Source organism: Rana temporaria, chromosome 4 (assembly GCF_905171775.1).
Source record: "Rana temporaria chromosome 4, aRanTem1.1, whole genome shotgun sequence".
Lineage (NCBI taxonomy): Eukaryota > Metazoa > Chordata > Amphibia > Anura > Ranidae > Rana > Rana temporaria.
In genome coordinates, this window is record NC_053492.1 from 155,854,844 (window position 1) to 155,881,574 (window position 26,731).

A 26,731-nucleotide genomic window follows, 5' to 3' on the forward strand; every position below is an offset into this window, starting at 1 on the left:
AATCTCCTCCTTCAGACCGAAGTTTGGGAGGCAGCATATGATGTCTCTGGGGGGGTTGTTGTCCGGAGCTCTGGGCCTGAGGGCTCTGTGGGCCCTATCGAGCTCAATCGGGGACTGTTCCGGCCTGTCCATCAGGTTGTTATTATGTACATTGATATTATGTCTTCTCCCCCTATTGTCAATGTCCTCGATGTGCCTGTTCATGTCAATGAGGTGGTGGTTGTGGTTAGCAGCTATTTCGTTGAGTCTGAGCAGGGCTCTGTCTCGTCTTTTCCCCGCGCGCTCCGTTACGGCTATCTGCTCAGAGAGCCGCATGAGCTCAGATTTAATGTCCGTGATGGCCACAGCAAAGGAGTTTTTGATGTCTGCTGCAATATCGGCCATCATAGCGTAGGTCAGAGGGCTATCGTTCGTGTCATTACCTCTGGAGTATTCCTCGGAGGCTGGGAGAGATACTTCATCGTCCTCATCCAAGTCCTCCTCCATGTGCAGTCTATGCGGCGGCGCCATCTTGGAGGCCTTGTTGCTGCTGGTGAAGCCGAATTTGCTGAGGTTAGTCGGCGTGGTCTTTCGTTTAGGGGTGTTCAATGATCGCAGGGAGCGATTGTGTGACCCTCTTCGAAGTTGGGAGGACATAGTCACCCTGTAGCTGGCCTTTTTCAGTTCCCAGATCCCACGGGTTGCCGGAGCTCCTTCACACTGCTGCCATTCGCATTGCGCGCCAAGCCACGCCCCCCGACAGGGATTATTAACCTCCCTTACACTATCCAAAATAAAGAAAAAGTTTTGCCTTTAGTTCTACTTTAAGTTAAATGATGGCACTGCACTATTCGAAATGTTGACGTCTGCTCTATGTCTTTACAGCAAGAACAATTGTCTGGAAGAACTGGGCAAATGGTCATACTAGTATGACTGCAGTTTGGGTCTAGGTGTAGGAATCCAGGGCCTGATTCCCAAAAGAGATACGCAGGCGGAACTGCTGTTCAGTCTGTGCCTAACTTTGGAAACGATCCTCAAAAGGCTTTTTCCAAAGTTAGGCAGAAAATCTGACATGTGTATGACACTTACACGGTCAGATCTTAGGATGCAGTACCGCATCCGCCGCTGGGGGCATTTCTCATTGAAATGCAGCTTTGAGTATGCAAATGAGGACTTAAGCAGATCCACAAAGCTTTTCATCAGCTTTTCATCCTTGTGATTTCTGTGTAAGTTCCGATTTGCTTGCGCAAAACTAGGGCTGGTTTTACAATGTGGAAAGTTAGTCACACCTTGTAAAGGCCCATTCAAGCGACGGCATTTGGTATGCATTCCTGAGGGAGAACTCCACGGCGATTTGTAACTTCAAAACCGGCATGGGTTCCCCCCCCAGGAGCATACCAGGCCCTTAGGTCTGGTATGGGTTGTAAGGAGACCCCCCCTCCGCCAAAAATTTGACGTAGGGGGTCCCCCTACAATCCATACCAGACCCGTATCCAAAGCACGCTACCCGGCCGGTCAGAAAAGGGAGTGGGGACGAGCGAGCGCCCCCCCCTCCTGAGCCGTGCCAGGCCGCATGCCCTCAACATGGGGGGGTTGGGTGCTCTGATGAGGACAGGACCTCTTCCCGACAACCCTTGCCGTTGGTTGTCGGGGTCTGCGGGCGGGGGCTTATCGGAATCTGGGAGTCCCCTCAAATAAGGGGGCCCCCAGATACCGGCCCCCCACCCTAAGTGAATGGATATGGGGTACATCGTACCCCTACCCATTCACCTGGAGGCAAAAAGTTAAAGTTATTAAACACACAACACAAGGGTTTTTAAAATAATTTATTAGTCTGCTCCGGATGCCCCCCCCTGTCTTCTTTATTAGCTCTAATACCAGGGGGGGCTTCTTCTTCCGCTCTCCGGGGGTCTTCTCCGCTCTCCGGGGGGGCTTCTTCTTCCACTCTCCGGGGGGGGTCTTCTCCACTCTCCGGGGGGGCTTCTTCTTCCACTCTCCGGGGGGGGCTTCTTCTTCCACTCTCCGGGGGGGGGCTTCTTCTTCCGCTCTCCGGGGGGGTCTTCTCCGCTCTCCGGTGGTCTCCTTCTATCTTCGCCACTCTCCGCTGTTGACTCGGCGAACCCCGGTTCTTCTGCAGCTGTCCGGTGCCTTCTTCTTCAGCGCTGGCTGCCTGCTATCTTCGTGTGTTAGCTCAATTACTAGCAGGCAGCCAGCGCGGTCTTCTGTGACGTCAGGTTCTTCTTCTCCCCTCTTCCGATGTTGACTCGTCGCCTCTTGTCACTGCAATGATGGAAGCGCGCCTTGCATCCCATTTATATAGGCATCACGTCCCATCATGCTCCGCCAGGTACCCACGTGGTGGGTGCCTACCCACGTGCACCCACCACGTGGGTACCTACCGGAGCATGATGGGACGGTGATGCCTATATAAATGGGATGCAAGGCGCGCTTCCATCATTGCAGTGACAAGAGGCGTCGAGTCAACATCGGAAGAGGGGAGAAGAACAGAAGAGAAGAAGGTGACGTCACAGAAGACCGCGCTGGCTGCCTGCTAGTAATTGAGCTAACACACGAAGATAGCAGGCAGCCAGCGCTGAAGAAGAAGGCACCGGACAGCTGCAGAAGAACCGGGGTTCGCCGAGTCAACAGCGGAGAGCGGCGGAGATAGAAGAAGACCCCCGGAGAGCGGAGAAGCCCCCCCCCGGAGAGCGGAAGAAGAAACCCCCCCGGAGAGTGGAGAAGACCCCCCCCCAGGGAGTGGAAGAAGAAGCCCCCCCTGGTATTAGAGCTAATAAAGAAGACAGGGGGGGCATCCAGAGCAGACTAATAAATTATTTTAAAAACCCTTGTTTTTCAAGTGTTGTGTGTTTAATAACTTTAACTTTTTGCCTCCAGGTGAATGGGTAGGGGTACGATGTACCCCATATCCATTCACTTAGGGTGGGGGGCCGGTATCTGGGGGCCCCCTTATTTGAGGGGACTCCCAGATTCCGATAAGCCCCCGCCCGCAGATCCCGACAACCAACGGCAAGGGTTGTCGGGAAGAGGTCCTGTCCTCATCAACATGGGGACAGGGTGCTCTGGGGTGGGGGGGCCCGCAGTGCGCCCCCCTGCCCCAGAGCACCTAACCCCCCCATGTTGAGGGCATGCGGCCTGGCACGGCTCAGGGGGGGGGGCGCTCACTCGTCCCCACTCCCATTCCTGACCGGCCGGGTAGCGTGCTTTGGATACGGGTCTGGTATGGATTGTAGGGGGACCCCCTACGTCGATTTTTCGGCATGGGGGGGTCTCCTTACAACCCATACCAGACCTAAGGGCCTGGTATGCTCCTGGGGGGGGAACCCATGCCGTTTTTTTCTTTGAAAATTGGCATGGAGTTCTCCCTCTCAGGAATGCATGCTGAGCGACGCTGTCATTTTTTTTTATAATTATTTGTTTTCCAGGCGCGTATATTTTTTTTCACCCGTCGCAACTTTAGTGTCCCGTCGCAATCCACAAAGCCCGGCGTCAATTACGTTCGCGCGCTGCACGTCGGGAAAATTACGTCACACGCATGCGCAGTACGGCCGGCGCGGGAGCGCACCTCATTTAAATTTTAAACGCCCCCCGGAGAGGAGGACCGCCTTGCGACGGAGGCACTTAAGTTACACTGCGTGTAATTTCTAGGTAAGTGCTTTGTGGATCAGGCACTTAGGTAGAAATTTTAAGTCAGTGTAACTTAACTGCTGAAAGTTAAGTTAGGCAGCTTTTTTGGAAATCAGGGGGGTTATCCACAAAGCCGCGGCGCAACGTAACTTTTCGGATTTAAGTTACTCCGCCGCAAAATTCCCAAGTTAGGTGCCGATCCACAAAGCACTTACCTGGAATTTTGCGGCGCTGTAACTTAAATCCGTCCGGCGCAAGGCGTTCCTATTCAAATGGGCGAGTCCCATTTAAATTAGGCGCGCTCCCGCGCCGGACGTACTGCGCATGCTCCGTCGGGTAAATTACCCGACGTGCATTGCGCTAACTGACGTCGCTCCGACGTCATTTGCTTAGACGTTAACGTAAATGGCGTCCAGCGCCATTCACGGACGTCTTACGCAAACGACGTAGATTTTAAAATTCGACGCGGGAACGACGGCCATACTTAACATGGCTTAGGACAACTAGGGCTTAGCCCTAGTTTTACGCGGCGGAACTCGACGTAAACGACGTAGATTTAGAGCGTCGGGCCCGTCGGAGCGTTCGTGGATCGCCGTAACTGGTCATTTGCATATTCTACGCCGGCCTCAATGGCCTCGCCACCTAGCGGCCGGCCTAGAATTGCATCCTTAAGATCCGACAGTGTAATTCAATTACACATGTCGGATCTTCGTCCTAACTATGGGAAACTGAGTCTGTGGATCAGTTCCATAGTTAGGACCAGGGATACGACGGAGTAACAGCAGTTACTCCGCCGTATCTCTTTTGAGGATCTGGCCCCAGGCCCCCAGAGTTGATTAAGTGTAGGTAAACTGTATGCAAAGTGATGTGTGTCCACCTACTATTAGCTATACAGAAATGTAACCTTAATATTGTTAGTCTGTTAAGTATAATAATGAGTCTCTAATATAAATGATGGAAATATGCAATATGGAAAAAAATTATAACATTTCTTAAGCGTGAAATTTGCCATATATTTTCATTTTGTATAGAATTATATTCTATTTAATACTTAACAATATATCATTTTTCCACTTTAGAATGGGATTAATTTTTCTTTAATTATTTGGTAATACATTGTTTCATTTATTTGGCTCGTTAATCCTTTCTAGGTACAAAAAGTTCTGTGTTTAACAGGAAAAAGGTACAGAGTTGTTAGCATTTTCTTAGAATGTCAAAATGAATTAGGGCTGAAGACCCAAAGAATTAAATAACCCATATATTGGCTGTCAATTTGGAAAAATTGCAATAATAGACAGCTGCTTAAAAAAAGTAGTTTGGACTATACCTTACAAAATAAATACAGGCTGAAGATTGGCCACCCAGGCATAACAGAGTTAGAGCCAGAGATCAAGTGTGTCTAATCTTGAGACTAACATTGAGAATCACATGACTGGCAGCCAAAGAACACACATTTCTACATTCTGTTAATCCACTAAAGGTACATGACATCAGTTTCTGTAACATCAGCTGAGTGGGCAACATTTAACTGAATGGACAAATGCCAGCAGACAAAATACGATTTACTGAACAACCGTCTCGTCTCCCCTCTTGTTTCTTTGCAAATAATTTGGCACTTTAGGTGTATCTTCTGGACAATGCAGTTAACAATGATGTAACTGTAAATTTCAATAACCCATATCAACCAATCATATTTTCTAAGTTCAGATCTGAGAATTCTGATTTTACATTTCCTAAATTATTATTTTTTCATATTTAAATAAAATTGGTCTCCTCTAGCTATATGTTCTCCAGATAAATTGGAACAGCATTCTAAATTTTATCAACACGGACACTGCAAGTTGTCCATTTAAGTCAGGGGTGTCCAAACTTTTTTCAAAGAGGGCCAGATTTGATGAGGTGAACATGCGTGAGGGACGACTATTTTGCCTGACATTCTTCGAACCATTAAAACTCGGTCTAAGTGTGTTCGTCCGAGCATTAATACACTGCCCAACAAGAATTATCTTGCCTTTGTGGCTGTGTGTGGTGAAGAGATGAGCCCGGGCATGTTATTTGGAAATACTGGGGCAGATTCAGATAGAGATACGACGGCGTATCTCCTGATACGCCGTTGTATCTCTGAGTTCCGTCGGTCGGATATATGCGCCTGATTCATAGAATCAGGTTCCGCATAGATCTCCCTAAGATCCGACAGGTGTAAGTGACTTACACCGTCGGATCTTAGGCTGCAATTCCAGGCCGGCCGCTAGGTGGCATTTCGTTTTTTTTACACAACGAATATGCAAATGAGGATTTCCACCGAATCATAAACGAATGACCGCCCGGCGCATTTTTTTTACGTCGTTTGCGTTCGGGTTTTTCCGGCGTATAGTTACCCCTGCTATGTGAGGGGTATCCTATGTTAAGTATGGCCGTCGTTCCCACGCCGAATTTTGAATTTTTTACGTTGTTTGCATAAGTCGTTCGCAAATACGGATGGACGTAATTTACGTTCACATCAAAACTAAAGACGTCCCAGCGACGCTGGGAAATTTTACGGACGGTGCATGCGCAGTTCGTTCGGCACGGGGACGCACCTGATTTAAATGTTACACGCCCCCTAGCCGCGGAATTTGAATTCCGCCGGGGGATTTACGATACGCCGCCGCAAGTGCTTTCTGAATAAAGCACTTGCCTCAAAAACTTGCGGCGGCGTAACGTAAATCAGATAGGCCAGCGGATCTTTAGATCCGCGTAACCTATCTGAATCTGGCCCACTGTATATATTTCTTTTGTGGACCCAATGAATCCCAGAGCGCTGCTCAGGACTAAGGATGAGCTTGGGCGTGTTATTTGGATATACCGTATTTATCGGCATAAAACACGCATGGCCATACCATTGCCATGAATGTAGCCTTACCATTGCAACCAATGCAGTCTCATCAGTGCAACCAATGCAGCCTCATCATTGCAACCAATGCAGTCTCATCAGTGCAACCAATGCAGCCTCATCATTGCAACCAATGCAGCCTCATCATTGCAACCAATGCAGCCTCATATGTGCCATAAATGCAGCCTCACATGTGTCATAAATGCAGCCTCAAATGTGCCATGAATGCAGCCTCACCATTGCAATCAATGCAGCCTTACATATGCCATGAATGCAGCCTTACATGTGCCATGAATGCAACCTTACATGTGCCATGAATGCAACCTTACATGTGTCATGAATGCAGCCTTACCATTACAGCCAATGCAGCCTCACATGGGCCTTACCATTGCCATCAGTGCAGCCTGATCGATACCCTTCTGCAGCCTTGGAGGGCAGAGGGAGGGGGGCGGGACAAATGCCGACAGATTATAAACAGGAAAATCTCTTGTTTACACTGTGGCCTCTTTAATAAAAAGTCCCGCCTCCTATGATAGACAGAACAGTCGTCCAAAGGCATCCCAGGAGACGGGACTTCCAATACAAACGCTGCTGAGTAAACAGGAGATTCTCTTCATGTAATCAGACGATGCTCGTCCTGCTCCCTCCCTGTCCCCTCCAAGGCAGCGCCGATAAATACAGTATATATCTTTTGTGACCCTGGGGGCCACAAACAATATATATATCCAAATCCCCAGGGGGGCCGTATTAAATCAACAGGGGGGCCGCATTTGGCCCGCGGGCTGGACTTTGGACATGACTGGTTTAAGTTATAGTATAAATAAAAAATTTGCTGCGCTGCAAGTAAATAATAATCAATGTGACAACATTAATAATTAATGAGAAAAACCTTGTGCACACACAATCACCTGTGCAAATACAAGTAAGTGACACTGGCCCAGATTCACGTAGAATCGCGGCGGCGTAACGTATCATAGATACGTTACACCGCCGCAAGTTTTCATCGCAAGTGCCTGATTCTCAAAGCACTTGTATGAAAACTTATGCTGGCGGCCTCTGGTGTAAGCCCGCGTAATTCAAAGGGGCGTGTGCCATTTAAATTAGGCGCGCTCCCGCGCCGGACCTACTGCGCATGCTCCGTTTTGAAATTCCCGCCGTGCTTTGTGCGAAGTGACGTCATTTTTTAGAATGGCGACGTGCGTAGCGTACTTTCGTATTCCCGGACGTCTTACGCAAGAACAAAAGATTTTCAAATTTCGACGCGGGAACGACGTCCATACTTTATACAGCACATACGTGGGCTGTGTAAAGTTAGGGCAGCAAAAACGACGACTAACTTTGCGACGGGAAACTAGACTAGCAGCGACGTAGCGAATGCGAAAAACCGTTGTGGATCGCCGTAACTACTAATTTGCATACTCGACGCTGGTTTACGACGCAAACTCCCCCCAGCGGCGGCCGAGGTATTGCATCCTAAGATCCGACAGTGTAATTCAATTACACCTGTCGGGTCTTAGGGCTAACTATGCGTAACTGATTCTATGAATCAGTTGCATAGTTAGGAAGACCCTAAAACAGAGATACGACGGCGTATCAGGAGATACGCCGTCGTATCTCTTTTGTGAATCTGGGCCAATAAGTCTATGTGGTAAAACGTAGTCCATATATATCAAAAATCCCATGTGATTCCAAACAAATCAATCAAAGAAAAAGAAGTGCCAGAACAAGTCCAAGAGAAAAAGTGTCGGATGACAGGACAGATGAAACCTCCACCTCTTATCTCTTAACTTCTTACCGACTCCAGTTGATCCCTGTGAAAGAGATCACATAAGCGTGTGGCTCATCAGCCTTGCTTTAAAAGCACCTGGAGTGTCCTAGAGCTTCAATGTGTTCCGCCTTTATGACATTCAGATAGATCTCCCAAATCGGATGACCAAAAGGAGGAAAAAGGCCAACATAGAGTAGTTCCGTAATAAAATTTAATAGTAAAAACAAATGTTGCACTCACATGTTAATCAAGTAAAATAAGCGTGTATCGTAATAGCCGGCCGGCTCTCACTTTCGCTCGTCCTTCCGGATGATAGCGAGGTGTACAATGGTGACGTCAGCACGCCGCTCCTCCCTACGCCGTTTCGTGCATCCACATGCACAGATTTTTCAACACTTCATACAATCAACAGAAACCTACATAATCTCTCCAGGAGTTCTGAGTTTTTCAAAGTCAGGTAGACAACAAGCATTTTAGCAACAACATTTTTCACTCAAAACAAATACCCTTTTTATATATATATATTTTTTTGGTTCATATATATCTACATTAACATATAATATTTGGGGGGAAAAATCAAGACATAAAAGCTCATTTTTATTTTAGCTTATCACCACAGCTGAGGCAATATTACATTTAATCAAATCATGAAGACATTATATGGTCTGTCCACTAAAACTGAAATGTCTTCAATTGTGCATGGAAACACCATTGGTAGGCTATTGATACCATTTTCCCCAAGATCTCCAATCCACCGAGCCGGTTACAAGGGGCTTCAATCACAGTGTTGGACTTTTAATAATACAGCAGGAGGATAGAAATGCCTGCTGCTGCAAGAACAGAAGGGAGGTTCCTTAGTAGAAGGGTGCAGAACTAAGAACTAAGGGCCAGATTCACAGTGGAGATACGACGGCGTATCTGCTGATACGCCGTCGTATCTCTGTTTCTATCTATGCGACTGATTCATAGAATCAGTTACTCATAGATAGCCATAAGATCCGACAGGTGTAATTGTTTTACACTGTCGGATCTTAAGATGCAATACCGCGGCCGCCGCTGGGGGGAGTTCGCGTCGTAAACCAGCGTCTGGTATGCAAATTAGGAGTTACGGCGATTCCCGACAGTTTTTCGCGTTCGCTACGTCGCCGCTAGTCTAGTTTCCCGTTGCAAAGTTAGTCGTTTTTTTGGTGCCTTAACTTTACACAGCAATCGTATTGCTGTATAAAGTATGGCCGTCGTTCCCGCGTCGAAATTTAAAAAATAACGTTGTTTGCGTAAGCCGTCCGGGAATACGGAATTACGCTACGCGCGTGGCCGTTCGAAAAAATGACGTTGCGGCGCGCAATGCACGGCGGGAGTTCAGAAACGGAGCATGCGTGGTAGGTCCGGCGAGGGAGCGCGCCTAATTTAAATGGCACACGCCCATTTAAATTGGCCCGCCTTACGCCGGAGGCCGCCGGCGTAGGTTTTCATCGCAAGTGCTTGGTGAATCAGGCACTTGCGATGAAAAATTGCGGCGGTGTAACGTATCTACGATACGTTACGCCGCCGCTGCCCTACGTGAATCTGGCCCTAATTTGGGAGGTCTTGCTCCCAGATCTGAAATTAACCCAGGGACTTCCATCTAACTGAAATAACAATGGACAAAATAGTATCTATATTACCTTGGGTTGTTTCATTTTTGCAATAGCCTGTAGTAACCTTAGCATGTGATGCGTTTCTCCTTCATCTAAATGGGACATCTGTGATACCAGTTCCCTCAAGCAATGATGTATAGGTTGAGGCCTCATCTCATAGACTGATGGAAGCACTCGGAGCAGCATGCTATTACCTATAAGAAAGAACAATGCATTGGACTGAAAACAGATTCCTGTGCTTTGACACATACAGTTCTGAACAATTTAAACAAATTTTCCACATACTTGGCTATTTATCAGGAAATTCTTGGACTGTATAGCTAAGAATATTATATATACATTTGTTTGACTATAGACAATTTAAATTCATGCCTGACATACCAGAGTGCTATGACAAATTGCAGAACCAAAATTGTCAGAAAACATTTTTGCACAAACACATTATTTTTAAAACGAATAATAATATTGGATCTTCGTTTTTTTCTGCGGTCTTACTGAAATCATACTTGTTTCAACATGTGTACACGTACATTTATCTGTACCGGAAAATCATTCAAACACAATAGTTATTAACATTTTATTCATTAAAGTGGAGATTCCATCAAAAAAACTATTTTGCTTTAAACTGTAGCTTACGACCAAAAAAGAAAAAAAAAAAGAAACATTTTTTTTTTTACTCATCTGGAAATGCCTGTTGCTATGCGGTCCCACGAAATCTGCCTTTGAAACCACCTAGGATTCTGACATCATCTCCCTCTTAGGCCCCGTACACACGAGAGGATCCATCCGCTGGAATTGATCCGCGGACCGGCTCCAGTGGATAGATCCCCTGGTGTGTACAATCCAGCGGATCTGTTTCCGCGGATTTTTATCCCCTGGGATGGATTTCAAGCGGATAAAAATTTGAAGACATGCTTTAAAATCTATCCGCTTGAATCCATCCCAACGGATTGATCCGCTGGTCTGTACAGACTCACCGGATCAATCCGTCCAAATGGATCCCCCGCATGCGTTGTAATGATTTGACGCATGCGTGGAATTCCTTATATGACAGCGTCGCGCATGTCGCCGCGTCATCATCGCGGCGACGGCGCGACACGTCATTGCGATGGGATTTCGGCGCGGATTTCGATCCGATGGTGAGTACACTCCATCGGATCCAAATCCGCGGAAATCCTCGAGAGGATTTATCCGCGGAAACGGTCCGGTGGACCGTATCCGCGGATAAATCCTCTCGTGTGTACTAGGCCTAATGCTCCTGGGAAATGTGTGTCATCATTTCCCAGGATGCAGTGCGCTGTCCAATTATCACTCCCCATCCAAGACTTCCAGGAAGTAAGGGCCAGATCCACAAGAACCCGGCGCAACGTAACTTTTTCAATTTAAGTTACACCGCCGGAAAATTTCTACCTAAGTGCCCGATCCACAAAGCACTTACCTAGAAATTTTCGGCTGTGTAATTTAAATCCGGCCTGCGCAAGGCGTTCCTAATTTAATGGGGCGAGTCCCATTTAAATTAGGCGCGCTCCCGCGCCGACCGTACTGTGCATGCTCACGACATCATTTTCCCGATGTGCTTTGCGCGGTTTTACGTTGCGCCGGGTTTTGAAAAAAATATGAGTTGCGGCGGAAAAAAAAAAATTTGAAAAAAAAAAAGACTGCGACGCGGGATAGAACGGTCTACTTTTACAAGGCCTAAACAGTTTAGGCCTTGTAAAAGTAGCCCTAATATTGCGACGGCAAACTAATACTTACGGAGAAAAAACGAAGCGTAAAAGCTTCGTGGATCTCCGTAAGTGCTAATTTGCATACCCAAAGCGGCATTTCGACGAGAAATGCCCCCAGCGGCGGCTGCGGTACTGCATCCTAAGATCCGACAGTGTAAGTCCCTTACACATGTCGGATCTTCTGTCTATCTATGTGAAACTGATTCTGTGGATCAGTTCCATAGATAGAAACAGGGATACGACGGTGTATCAGTAGATACGCCGTCGTATCCCTTTTGAGGATCTGGCCCTAAGTGCCTGTAGGCTTCACAATGCCCACAAGCAAAATGACAACGGTGTAGATATAGTTTTATAAACTATCTTTTTTGAATATCTATGCGGATCGGCGGCGGATTGTAAAATAGTAAGTGACAAGATTTATATTATAAAAACGCAGGATGAAAGGACATACATTTAAAAAATGCTAATTGTGGTTGGAACTCCGCTTTAAGTTGAATATGTTTATCCCCTCATGGCCAAGGGTGTTTAGTGCCTTTATGATCAGCTAAATTCCAGTCAGAAGGCTTTAAATCACTGTACTTTTCTTTTTATCTTGAATGCTTACAGACTTGCTATCTGTCTCTCACTGATCCTTGATAGTTATAGGCAGCAGGAGGCATTTTTATTATACAGCAGTGCTTTTGCAGTTCTGCAATATTATTTTATTACTGTCACATGACAGCAATCCCCAGCTAAGAGTCAATGTGGCTGTTTCCGAATAGTCGTTGGGTTGCACCGATACCATTTTTTTAAGACCGAGTACGAGTACCGATACTTTTCCTCAAGTACCTATTTTTACATTTTCTTTTATTTACATTTTTATAACTTTAACTTTTTTTGGTGAGGAGGGGGGTTATTGTTTAGGAAGGAAAGTTGGGGAGGGGGGTTAATGTTTAGGGTGGAGAGGGGGAAGGGGTGTTATTGTTTAGGGTGGAGAGGGGGAGGGGACTTATTGTTTAGGGTGGAGAGGGGGACGGGATGTTATTGTTTAGGGTGGAGAGAAGGAGGGGTGTTATTGTTTAGGGTGGAGAGGGGAGGGGTGTTATTGTTTAAGGTGGAGAGGGGAGGGGTGTTATTGTTTATGGTGGAGAGAGGGAAGGGGTGTTATTGTTTAGGGTGGAGAGGGAGGATGTTATTGTTTAGGGTGGAGAGGTGAGGGGTGTTATTGTTTAGGGTGGAGAGGTGGGGAGGGGGGTTATTGTTTAGGGTGGAGAAGGGGGTTCTTGTTTAGGGTGGAGAGCTGTGTTATTAGGGTGAAGGGGCAGGGAGGGGGTTATTGTTTTGGGCGAAGAGGGGGGAGGTGAAGGGGGTATTTGGGAACCCAGTCACTGCACTTATAACACCCAGCAGACATGCCCTCCTCCTCCAAGGTTCTGCTGCAGTAAAATCTGTCTCAGTATAGGAAACACTACTCACCAGGCAGGCAGATATGTCATCCCGCAGCCACCCGGCATGGGAGGGGCAGAGCCGATGCGACAGAGGGTGAGGCAGGAACGTGTGGGGGTGGCTCGAGAGGGGGTGGAGCTGATGCAAGAGGGGGCAGAGCCAGTGCAGATCCACTGAAGAGAAGGGAAATCCCCACTGGCAGCTGAAACGTCATTGGTTGTTAAGGATGCGGCGGCCCCGCTCCTTAACAACTAATAACTGCCTGCAAAATTCTTTTGTATACATTTCATCTGTCAGCGGGGAATCGCACTGACAGATGATAGAGCCGAACCTGAAGGTATCGGTGTCAGGTATCGGCGCATTTGCACGAGTAATGATACTTGTGCAAATGCTTAATATCGGCAACCCTAGTTGTAATATAACCAGGGGTGTTAAAAACAGCCTTGTCATAGCAGGTTTACAATACACATGAATGCGTTTGTAGGTAGGTGGAGTTTATTTTCTCCACTGCAGGTAGCGCTCAATCGTAGCAGCTCTGCAGCTGGCGAGGAAGTCAGGAGGAACCTGGTTCCTCCATGGTTTCCTGGGTCACTGGTGAAGCTATTTAGTTGTGACTCTGACAGCCATTTTGGATTGGGCAGAAACTATTTAGGGCCCTGACTCCTGGCTTTTGGTATGCTTCATGCCAGTGGGTAGTGCAGGAAAAGATACCCTGTCTGTAAGGGACAGTATTAGTGTGATGGAAGTTACTAAAATTAATATTTTTGTGTTAGGATTACTTTTCTCCTGAGCCACTGAAATGTTGTTTTTATTTTCTTATATAGTTTATTTGTTTTATCTTCTTTTATTTCTTGAGTTATAATACATATGTATGTATGGGTATATGTTACAATACTGTTATTATCCTTAAAATAAGTTATGTTTTAAAGTTCAGCTTGAAGAAAAACTGAAGACAGATGGTGTAACTAATAATACTGGACAGCTGTTACCCCTTCTCCCCTTCTTCCACCGGAGGACCAAATATGGCTCTGCCCCTGTAAACTTGGGTGGATGACCCTGTGTCAACTTTCATGCCTGTATGACACAAGGCTGTTTGTGCCAAAAATGGACTTGCAAGGAGAAGAACCATATATGGACTATATGAACTGACCTATCAGTATGTATAAAAAGAGCTCCTGCGCTATCGGGGACTACAGCTAGGGGGTACTGCTTGCAAACAGCAAATTAACTCAATGTGAACCTGAAATTCACTCAAAATCAATAAATGGTGACAGGTGATATCACAAGCCGTAATACATAGGTGCTAATAGCCAAAGACAATGGATAATGGGTCAATAAATGGACAAAAAATACAGTGAAAGAAATATATATATATATATAGGTGTAAAGTCTTGTAAACGGTGCTCCCAAAAAGCAAAGATCCAAGATTCCGTGCTGGGGACAGAAACTTTAGTGCACACACCTCTTGTGGTCCCTAAACGCTCACCTCACAGCTATAGCACAGATAGCCAAAAATAAGCTCCAAGAGATGTAAACACAGGCAGCAGCAGTTAGCGATGGCTGAAGGACTCAGCAGCAGATGGACATGTAAAAAACATCAGAGGAAAACATGGCATAATACTGTGAGGGTGCTAGGGTAAATGATAAATCACATAGACATGCACTCACATAGAGGTCATGAACAGTGGGCCTATCACCAACGAACGCCGAGTTTGTGATAAGTCCTGTGTAGATTCCCGAGTTTCTCCCTGTTACTTCCTCCAACTCCAGATGGCCAAAGAGGGGGGGCCGGGTGACTCCCTCAGAGAATGCAGATGAAGGCACAAGGAGAGAGAAGGAAAGCGCATAGCACAATACCGCAGTGCAACATGTATTTATTAGGTAAAATAATAGTAGTAAAACTCACATTAAAAAGATGGTCACTGGACATAAACCATACGAGCAGCGAGCTTGTCTCCCCGCCGTCAGGCGTGTGCGCTCTAATGCTCCTAACGCGTATCGTCACACCACGTGACTTCTTCACAGTTCCAGGCAACCAACCAGTGAGCTACTAATGCCATGAAACAGCAACTGTGCTAAAATAAAATGTCCACAATGTTTTAGATCATCTGGGTTCTGGATAGTTTACCGTATCTAAAAGTTTAGAGTAGTTTTGTTCTCTGCTTGCTTTATCAATGATCAGATTCAAAATTCCAAGGTTGGATATGACTGCTAGCTGTAATGACATATTGATGCATCAGACATTCTGTATGAAACAGACAGTCAGAACCCTACAGTGGGTATGTAAGTCTTTTCCTACATTACAAAAAGGATAACAAAAAATGTTTCCATAGCAAAAGTTGAAGAAAGTGGGGTGGGCTGGTGCTCGACCCATATGCCTGAATTGAACACTGAAGCAATAGATATAACAATGAGTGTAGGGTAAGTGGATGGTATATTGAAAATATAGACGAAAATCTGTGTCAAGATCCACAAGATGCAGGAGGCAAAAATCAAATATGTACAGTATATTCCTATAGAATAAATATCAAAACTGGTGTTAGATATTTCCATGCTGTTAACATCTAAATACAATGCAATTGTATAAAATCTGTCATTTACTATATGTATACTGTATATCTTGGGCATTCCAGAAAACTGAATTTTTAACAAAATTCTAAATGTGTACAGCTGTTGCTAACAAAGTCCATTATATTAAACCCAAACTGTCATACTACTACAGTACAAACATATTTCAAGAATAAACTTTTGCTTGTTTTCCTCCTAAATTATTATGGTTGTTAGGAATAACAAAAAATGAGAAAATGTAGCCCAAGTGTTTTCTAAAGCACTGCCATGTAGTGCTCACATCTGTACAGTGCACAGTACACAATCATACACCGAGAGGCTGCAAGGGCACTTTTAAAAGCATGCACTTTCTGCTTTCAGTAAATTTTAGAATTAAACAGACATTCTGAATTTAGCAAAGTATGAAAAGTTTCTGAAGCACTAAAAGATTATTGTTTTTACTTGTTGTCTGTAATTTCTCTTTACTGAAATTAGTATATTGTTCTTATAACTATGCCTAAAGCCCCAGTAAAGTTTCAGCAACAAGTATCTGAATTGAGGTTGCATAGATTTTTTAAATGTTACTGTTATTTCTCTTTTTATTTTATTTATATTTATATTCTTTATTTAATGAAAAAATGCAGTCTTTACAATCTGATATATATATATATATATATATATATATATATATATATATATATATATATATATATATATATATATATATATATATATATACACATACAGTGCATTGAAAAAGTATTAATACCACTTGAAATTTTCCACATTTTGCCTAAAAGTAAAACGCTATGTGTGGCAGAAACTAACCCTACACATCACCCTGAACACACCATCCCCACTGTGACACATGGTGGTGGAAGCATCATGTTGTGAGGATGCTTTTCTTCAGCAGGGACAGGGAAGCTGGTCAAAGTTGATGGGAAGATGGATGAAGCCAAATACAGGGCAATCTTAGAGGGAAAACCTGTTAGAGTCTGCAAAAGACTTGAGACTGGGGCAGAGGTTCACCTTCCAGCATATATATGTGCTAGAATAGCCCAGTCAACCTCTGTTCCCTCCAGGCTTGGAACAACCTCATGCTTTTACCTGGTGGCTAGCCCATGGATTTTCCCAGGTCCGACACTTTCTTGGTACCCGCAGCTTCCTCTCTTGGGCTTCAATTAGGGAGGTTCATGATGCTCCCTTTGTGGAATTCTTTTGTTATCTTCAACTTCGCCACTGGATCTCCTCCCTCAGACAAAATTATACTTTTCCTTACCAGAGAACGGCCTTCGAGCAAACGTGCCTGCATTCTCCAGGGTCATCGGGCACCATATCCTTGATTTATTCCTCCCTTAACTCGGGGGGGACTCCAGTCTCCCTATCGTATGTCCTAAGCTGGGAACGGGACTTATCTCATATTGACCTAGCATATTGGAGCAGGGCCTGGTCTAGTATTGCGAAATGTTCTTTCAACACGGCTATCCTAGAGGCAGCCTATAAGGTGCTCCTCCGTTGGTATTGTGTCCCATCCTGTATTGCTAAATCAAACCCATCCTACAGTGACAGATGCTTCAGGGGTTGTGGTCAGCGTGGAGACGAACTTCATACCTGGGGGTCCTGCCCCCGCTTGGTGGGATTCTGGTCAAGGGTATTTGGCCTTTTGTCCTCCCTCTTCCATATATCCCTGCATAAGGATGCAAAATTGGCCTTACTTCACTGCCCGATCCCGGGCCTTTTTTCCCATCAGCAGAAGCTGGCCACTTGTTTATCGCTGCGAAACGCGTAATAGCAAGGCCTGGAAAAAGCCGACTGTTTCGTTTGAGCATATTGACGACTCTCATGATTAACGAGAAGATGGCTAGTATTCTTTATGACACCTATGCCAAGTTCCTCAAGGTTTGCATGCGTTCAGCCTAGGCCTTGCTATCTGACTCCCCTACCCTCCCGACCTGAGGGTCCCTCTCCCTCTCTTCTTCCCCCTTTTTTTCCCTCCTTTCCCTTTTTCTTTTCCCCTCTCTCATTCTCTTTCCTTATTTATTTCCTTCTTCTTTGCCCTCACTTCTTCTCTCCCCTTTTTTTTGTTTTATTTTTGTGTCCCCGGTTTTAGTTTTACTCCCCACAATTTAGTGGATTACTCCACGTCTTATTCCCCAAGCATTACTGCTCAGTTACTTTTTGTTGACCCCCGGCCTGGGCCGGAGGGCTATTGTTGCTTGTTTTTTCCCACTATTGTATATGCCCTTTAATGTGCACTTTGCAACTGTGCCATGTTATGTTCCTTGTCTATATCCCCTGAGTGGGATTTTTGCAGCTGCTCTTAATTTCTTGAAAACTTTTAATAAAAAGATTGTACCAGAATAGTGCCGTCAAAGTCGAGACCTGAATCCCATTAAGAATCTGTGGCAAGACTTGAAAATTGCTGTTCACAGATACTCTCCATCCAATCTGACAGAGCTTGAGCTATTTTGCAAAGAATAATGGGCAAAAATGTCACTCTCTAGATGTGCAAAAGCTGGTAGAGACATACCCAAAAAGACTTGCAGCTGTAATTGCAGCAAAAGGTTGTTCTACAAAGTATTGACTCGGGGGGGGCTGAATACAAATGCACGTCACACTTTACACATATTTATTTGTAAAAAAAATTGAAAACAATTTATCATTTTCCTTCCACTTCACAATTATGTGCCACTTTGTGTTGGTCTATCACATTAAATCCCAATAAAATGCATTTAAGTTTTTAGTTGTAACATGACAAAATGTGGAAAATTTCAAGGGGTATAAATACTTTTTCAAGGTAATGTCATTTTTAAAAACCTAATTCTTGGGTGTTCAGCTTTAAAATATTCACTTACAGCATATCATATGTGATTAAATAAAATCCATTCATGTAGTGAATAACACAAAAATAATACAGTCTGGTCTCTATTGCAGTGTTAATTCACAAGTATTAAGGCATCATGTTAGGATTTTGTAGCAAATACCATAAATCTAAGTCAATAACTCACACTAAGGGGCAGTCTGCTTATTTAGTAATATAGTATGCTGGAAATCCTCAAGTATTGACAAAGACTTAACACAGCTGAGAACTAATGTAATTCATGTGTGCATTTACAATGTGACGCAAGCCTTAAGAAATCTGAAACAAGTAAACAATGCACATCACAAGTGCTAACATTGTGTACAAACTTTAAACAAAATCCTGCTTTCAAGCTCTATGCAATTTTTACATGTGCTGTACTTGCTTCTTGATCTACATAAACCCAATGGAATTTACTCTGGCACTGAGACTACTGTGTGTGTGTGTGTGTGTGTGTGTGTGTGTGTGTGTGTGTGTGTCCAAATTAAGAATAAATGGAAATTCCCTTCTTAATGTGTCCCTTCCAAGTAGTCATAAAAAGGGGCCCCATTCCCAAATTGTACATAAATTGGCAAATTACAGCCAAACTACTGTATAAATATACTGTAATACCGGATTTTACCAGTAGGTGGAACAGCAAGCAAAATCTAAAACAACAGGTATCTGGCAGTGCCTGACAATATAAAGTGAAATACACTGGAGCAAGAAAAATATACTTTCCAAATATGTGTTTATGAGTGTAAACAAAACAAATAAAAATTGTGCCTCTGCAGCTCAGGGATGAAAAAACCAAACTGTTCCAGGCTTTTAATTGTGGATCCATTTAACATATGGATGACATCTGTGTTTTGTTACAGCCATTGAACACTTAGCACAATTATAACATGAGTGATATAGAGCATTCAAATGTGATTTTGTTTCCCGTTGTTTGAAGTTATAAGCACATACTGTGCAAACCAGTGACTGGTCTGCTTTATAAACACAATTAAAATAAATGTGGGAACAACAAAGGGTGAATATAATGCAGTGTTTAGAGATGAAGTTGAGTTCAGATTTTTCTTGCATTTCTACTTTAGTCCAAACATATCTCATACCTGAGCGATCCCTGTGGAAGCTGGAAATCACTGTAGTAGTTGTCACCACTACTACTGTAATAGCAGAAGGCTTTCAGGTCCAGTGCCAGCGGTTGCCCTTCTGAATAGTTCTCTCAATGACAGCAGTGCAAAGTGGTTGACTATTTGTGGTTACTATGCAAATAGGACAACTGCTTAGCAATGGACCTGGAAGACTACCACTATCACTGTAGTAGCAGCGACTACTACAGTGTTTTTCAGCTTCCACAGGTATCAATCAGATAAAAGATATGCATACTTGCATTGGTCCAGCTTGGTCTATACAAGAAAAATCATACTTAAACTTCAGCTTTAATCCTGTCTCGCCGTGTGTGGCATCACTAAAGTGGGTCTTCTTCCGTGAGGCCGCATATGTGCATATATATGTTTGTACTGGGAGCATGCTGCACAGAGCACTCCCAGCACCCGGGTCCCACACTAACGATCAGGAACCGGAAAGCGGGATCCTGATAGCCTGATCGCTGTGATAGCCTCTGATTTTACTATCACAGTGATCAGTCACTGTGAAGCCCTGTCTTCTTTTCTCCTTGTGAACGAAGAGAAACATACACTGTATCTTTTTCCGTAATAAAAGCACAGAAAAGACACTTGTTGTGTGGACATTCCTTTTACTGCAGCTCTCATCAAGTACCCTAGACGGCCGAGATACAGAGGTAACATGCCACCCAAAACAAACCAGCAGCTCCTTTGGGGGTAGTGCTACACAAGCAGTAAATTTGTTTTAAAACTAGCCTCGCTGACCTCTGTATCTGTAGTAACTGAGGAGAAAATTATCACAATTTGCTCGTTAAGTACTTAAGTTATCCATGTCTAATATCAACACTCTGTTCTCTTCCCTCTTCCTGTGCACTTGATCTATGTTCAAAAGTCTGGCAGGCTGAAAAGTCACTGCTGGGAAGGGGTAGCAAACAACTATCTGTGCAGCTTAACAAGGCTAATGGGCATGGTGTCAACAATCCCAAATAGTACATTCCTTTTTAGACCAATTTACAATAAGATCTTAGCTTGATTAAAAGTTTAGCCTAATAAATCTTCACCCCTATTAGGCATGATCTAGAGCAGTGATGGCAAACCTTGGCACCCCAGAAGTTTTGAAGCTACATTTCCCATGATGCTCATGCACTCTACAGTGTAATTGAGCATCATGGGAAATGTAGTTTCAAAACATCTGGGGTGCCAAGGGTAGCCATCACTGATCTAGAAAATCAAATAACATTGTTCTAATTCCTTTCTAGTTGGTTCATGTTTGCCATTCTTAACCTACCACAATATGTTATATTGCACTATAATGTACAATATAATAAACAGATTAGAAAATAGATTAAACCAAAAGTTAATGTAGTATTACAGCCCCCTACACACACACACTTTTTTAATGTACACCATCTTACTCTACACAGTAAAGTTTTTGAGAGAATATTGGTAGGAGCATGCTTGTTAAGGTGACTCTAGGGCAGGGGTGCCCAACCTTTTGAAGAGCAAGGGCCACTTAAGAAACTTGGTAACTGGTCGCGGGCCACAATGACCGGAGCGGGTGGATGGCAGCCCACTCTACTCTATAGAGCCCACTGTACTTTTTTTTTAGTGGATTGGATTGGAGGTAGGCATTTGTAAATGGACATTTACATCTGCCATTCCGTAGATGTGAATGAAGGGTCTGACTGACCGTGTGAAAGGGGCATAAGGCTGCTTTCACACTGATGTACTGTTTACCTGCACCACGGGTGCAGAACAGTTCACCTGTGGCTTTCCTGCAGGTTAGCTGCACTTTGACATAGATTTTTTTTATATCATGTAGGTGTGGTGCACTTTCAGAAATTTTCTTTTTTCCCCCACAAATAGAGCTTTATTTGGTGTTATTTGATCACCTCCACAGTTTAAATTTGTTGCACTATAAACAAAAAAAAGCAGACAATTTTGAAAAAAAAAAAAAGTTTTACTTTCTGCTATAAAACCCAATAAAAAATAGGTAAAAAATCAAATTTCTTCATTAATTTAAGCCAATATGTATTTTGGTACATATTTTTGGTAGCATCGGTTTGCGCAAAAGTTATAGCACCAAACTATGGGTTATTTTTATGGACTTTTTATTGTTTTAATAGTAATCATGGCAAACAGCGATTTTTTTAGCAGGACTGCGACATTGAGGCGTATAAATCTGACACTCTGTGACACTTTTTGGGGACCAATGACACCAATACAGTTATCAGTGCAAAAAAAATGCACTGACACTGTAAAAATGACACTGGCAGGGAAGGGGTTAACACCAGGGGCATTAAACTTTCATCTTATCGGTGTGTATGTGTTTATCCTTTTGTGTGACGGCCAGGAAGTCACCTGGCCAAGGTATTTCAGTGGTGACAACAGCGGCAACACTCTGCTCAGGGCTCAGTAGTTAACAGGATACCCAGAATACTGAGCAGCTCCTGAGGGGGTAGCGCTACAGCTATATGCACAAAATGTGTCAAGACAGTTGTATGTGCCTTTATGCAACAAATCTTCCAAAGTTCCTTTATCATTTTTACGACTACAATCTGTTGAAGATGTTTACAAAACTGTTTCAGCTGTCTGGCCAGGTACAAGTGTGGCAAACAGACAAAAAACATCACCAACCTTAACCTAGAAAGGTGCTCGATTCTGTCACTAACATGCTTGATATATTCCCTCTGCTATCATATGCTATTAATACCAGGAGATTACAGTAGTCAGGATGACTGCACACTAAATACTGACTACCGTGATATTTAGCTCTCTGCATATCACATTCTCACCTAAGATTTTTCATAGCTGCACCTGTTCTCTGTATTATATTGCCTCATTTGCCACTTCTCTCCTAGAATTCTGTAAGCATAACTTAAAATTCACTACATTTGATATGCAAATACTTAAACTCCACAGACTTCTTCCAGTTTCATTTTACAGAATACCTTGACAGTTTCAAACATTGAATTCCTTTTTTGCAGCATATTTCTCTTGTTCTGTCAACTGTTTGTAGCACACAGGCTTCAGGGCTCATGATTGCATAGCACACAGGCTTCAGGGCTTGTGATTGCATAGCACACAGGCTTCAGGGCTCATAATTGCATAGCACACAGGCTTTAGGGCTCATGGGTGAGTCGCGCACAGGCTTCAGGGCTCATGATTGCATAGCACACAGGCTTCAGGGCTCATGGGTGAGTAGGGCACAAGCTTCAGGGCTCATGATTGTACAGCACACAGGCTTCAGAGCTTATGGGTGAGTAGCACACAAGCTTCAGGGCTCATTATTGCATAGCACACAGGCTTCATGGCTCATGGGTGAGTAGCGCACAGGCTTCAGGGCTCATGGGTGAGTAGCGCACAGGCTTCAGGGCTCATAGGTGAGCAGCACACAGACTTCAGGGCTCATGATTGCATAGCACACAGGCTTCAGGGCTCATGGGTGAATAGCGCACAGGCTTCAGGGCTCATGATTGCATAGCACACAGGCTTCAGGGTTCATGATTGCATAGCACACAGGCTTCAGGGTTCATGATTGCATAGCACACAGGATTCAGGGCTCATTATTGCATAGCACACACGCTTCAGGGCTCATGATTGCATAGCACACAGGCTTCAGGGCTCATGATTGCATAGCACATAGACTTTAGGGCTCATGGGTGAGTAGCGTACAGGCTTCAGGGCTCATGATTGCATAGCACACAGGCTTCAGGGCTCATGATTGCGTAGTGCACAGGCTTCAGGGCTCATGATTGCATAGCACACAGGCTTCAGGGCTTATGATTGCGTAGTGGACAGGATTCAGGGTTCATGGATGAGTAGCGGACAGGCTTCAGGGCTCATGGTTTCATAGCACACAGGCTTCAGGGCTCATGATTGCATAGCACACAGGCTTCAGGGCTCATGATTGCATAGCACACAGGCTGAAGGGCTCATGAATGCATAGCACACAGGCTGAAGGGCTCATGATTTCACAGCACACAGGCTGCAGGGCCCATGATTGCATAACGCAAGGGAAGGGCATAAGAGTGATATCGTCAGTAACAGGGTGGGGAAGACAAGCAGCTTTGAGGAAGAGGTCACCTACTGTGCTCTAATAAAGCCCCTCTAGACAAAATGAGATCTACAAATAGTGTATGCAGTGTGGGGTGGAGGTACATGGAATTGTACTTTAAAGCGGATCTCCACTCTAAAGTGGAGTCCCGCTGATCGGCACCCTCCCCCCCTCCGGTGTCACATTTGACACCTTTCAGGGGGGAGGGGGTGCAGATACCTGTCTACAGACAGGTATCTGCACCCACTTCCGGCCCTACGATGCGGGCAAAAGACGGGTTTTTCCCTTGCTTCCCGTCCGTCCCCCGTTGTATGCTGGGAACACTCGGCTCCCAGCACACAGCGGGAGCCAATCGGCGGGCGCAGCGCGACACGCGCATGCGCCGTAGGGAACCGGGCAGTGAAGCCGGAGCGCTTCACTTCCTGGTTCCCTCACCGTGGATGGAGGGGGGAGCAACAGGGTGACGAGCGATCGGCGCTGGACTCCAGGACAGGTAAGTGTCCTTATATTAAAAGTCAGCAGCTGCAGTATTTGTAGCTGCTGGCTTTTAATATATTTTTTTAGTGGCACATCCGCTTTAATTAAATAAAAATAAAAAACAATTACTGATGTTTCAATATGTACAAAGGCCCCATATATTACTGAACACTTCAATGAAACTTACAAAATGCAACTTAATTTTCCATGTTGATGCAAGAGTAAAGGGCAATGTAATAAATATAGCAGAGGAAACAAATGGAGAGCCAGGATGTCCAAGCTGAAGAAGTCACTTCTCTGGTACATATTGTACAGTAATTTGTGACCAACTGAGAGGATCTCAGTTTGACCTTAGTACTGTATGTTAAACTTAAATCCACTTGCCTCAGGGCCAGTTTTGCCAACCTACCAAATTGAAATTTACTGACATGACATCCAAAATTTACTGGCACAGCCAAGTTTTTACTGGCATTTCCAAAAGTTACAAAATTTCAGTTGTGCACATTTTTGAATTTAGGCTACAAATAAGTACAATATGCAATTAGCAATGTGGTTTAAGGTAGAGATTAAGGCAAAAATCATAGTTCTTATTTTATTTTCAATATAGTAAGTAAGTGTCTCAGGGACAGGAAATTAGAATGGGCGACACACGCACATGAAATGGACTCGCACAGTGACACTGACAGCAGTGTGCAGCAGCACAGATCACTGACACGTCCCATCCTGAATCACAGTGACAGTCTCTATCCATGCCAGGTGGTCCTCTCAGTCCCCTCCAGTCCAAACAGCATTGACAGTTATGCTCCCGGCTTGCCTTACTCCCATCCCACAGACCCGCACTTGAGGCTCTGGTCGCTCCGGTCGGCTCCTTTCCCTTGCACCATGACAACTCACGACATGCTCAGGCACCTTCTCCGCCGGACCCACCCCCGCCGGTACCACCTGAACACACAGTAGCAGGTACTTGGATGGTCCTGGCCGGACCCGAGCTGCACATGCCCAGTTTCGAGCTAGGCACCATGGCCATATTTTTTACTGGCAACCTTTTCCTCCTGCTGGCAGGAGAAAAGTGCCCATTTTTTACTGGCTGCCAGTAAAAATACTGACTGGGGTGCTGTTAAAGTTTCCTGTGTGTGTAAAGGCAGGTGTCCCAATACTTTTGACAATATAGTGTATGCTGGAGATTATCATTATGGCTACTGAGACAAGTGATGTGGGTTTTCACTGACAAATTTAATTGTATAAGTATGATCATGAGCTTGCTGTTGTTATAATATTGTAAGTATTGGTAAACTAGTTTTGGTGCTGTATGAGGTATGTGTTAGGTGTTAGGGGGAGAGGGTAGCTACCCTAAGGAAGAAATAGTATACATCCAGCCAGTGTCTTAGACCCCTTTCACACTGAGGCGTTTTTCACTTGTGGAGGGTGCTCTATTTCAATTCCGATCGGCAAATTGTCCTACCTAATGGCCAGCTCCATAAACCCAGACACTATGCCAATTGCAAAACCTTTGGTGTAGTGTATTTGCTAACTTGCCATTGCAAGAGGTTTTATGTGGGCAAGACCAAACTACCCTTTCACAAACGGGCATCCCGTCATCTGCATGCCATGCGCACGGCCAATCCTGATCTACCCCTCGGGCGTCATATTTTGACTGAACACGATGGACACTTTCTTGGGGTAAAATTTTTGATCCTCGACAGAGTCCATCCTAACCCCAGAGGGGGGGATTGGAACAAAGTTCTGTTACAACTCGAAACCCGTTGGATTGCGGAGCTAGAAGCCAACCACCCTCCGGGTCTAAATGAACAGATTAGCTTTAGACCCTTTTTGGAGGGCTTTTCATCTGGGGGGTGTGAGAAAGATTGATACGAGACTATATTGTTTGGTGTTTTTGCTTCTTTGTATTTTGTATTTTGCATTCCATGTTTTTTGTTAATTTGATTTTTTTGTTTTCATCTTTGTGCTCATATTGATGATCTATATATTTACTATCATGTCCCTGTATCCCCTGCGCACTCCCATTTTTAGGGACTTCCCACAGGCCCAGAATTGATGTCCGAGCGGTGTTTGTCTCGCTATATATAGCTGGGCGCACGTAAGCCGTCCCCCTTTATGGGACGGCTTTCCCAGACCTGGTCCCCCCGCACCTTTCAGGTGTCGTTTGACCAAGGGTCTATACCTGCGCCCATAACAGGGACTTGGAAATTGCAGGGGTTATTATCTATTCCCCCATGAGTTTCCTATATGTCCCTGGATCTCTCCCCTTTTTGCCCTTGTCCACATATCTACTAACCAAATATGTCTAATTATTTGCTGTGTGTCTTTGGCCTATCGCATCTAGAACAATGCCGTTTGTATATTCAAATGGTTTTGTCTAAAGTTTCATTTTTCTATCATATACTCTGTGCTTGGTATTTTTCCCAGCAGTTTTTTCTTTTTAGTCGTTTTTTGCAATCCACAATTACTTTCTAGTAAAACGTTTTCTGCAGACATTTTTCTTGTAACCCTCCTTTCTGTACTGCCCCCTTCTTTTGCATTAGCCTATTCCCATCCAGCATCTTGTTCTGCCTCCATTTCTGTGTCTGGTTGTCACCTGGCAGTTTCTTTCTGCCTTCCCTCGATACT

General features: G+C 44.6%; 1 protein-coding gene across 6 annotated transcripts in view; it reads right to left on the minus strand.

The window, feature by feature from the left end:
• The window catches only part of VEPH1 (ventricular zone expressed PH domain containing 1), a 500,435-nt gene that overhangs the window by 309,067 nt on the left and 164,637 nt on the right, over nucleotides 1-26,731 (minus strand). For all 6 annotated transcript variants that reach the window (XM_040349240.1, XM_040349244.1, XM_040349242.1 and 3 more), the window contains one exon: nucleotides 9,929-10,095. In XM_040349240.1, coding sequence (XP_040205174.1) covers nucleotides 9,929-10,095 — 167 coding nt within the window. The remainder of the gene's footprint in view (nucleotides 1-9,928; nucleotides 10,096-26,731) is intronic.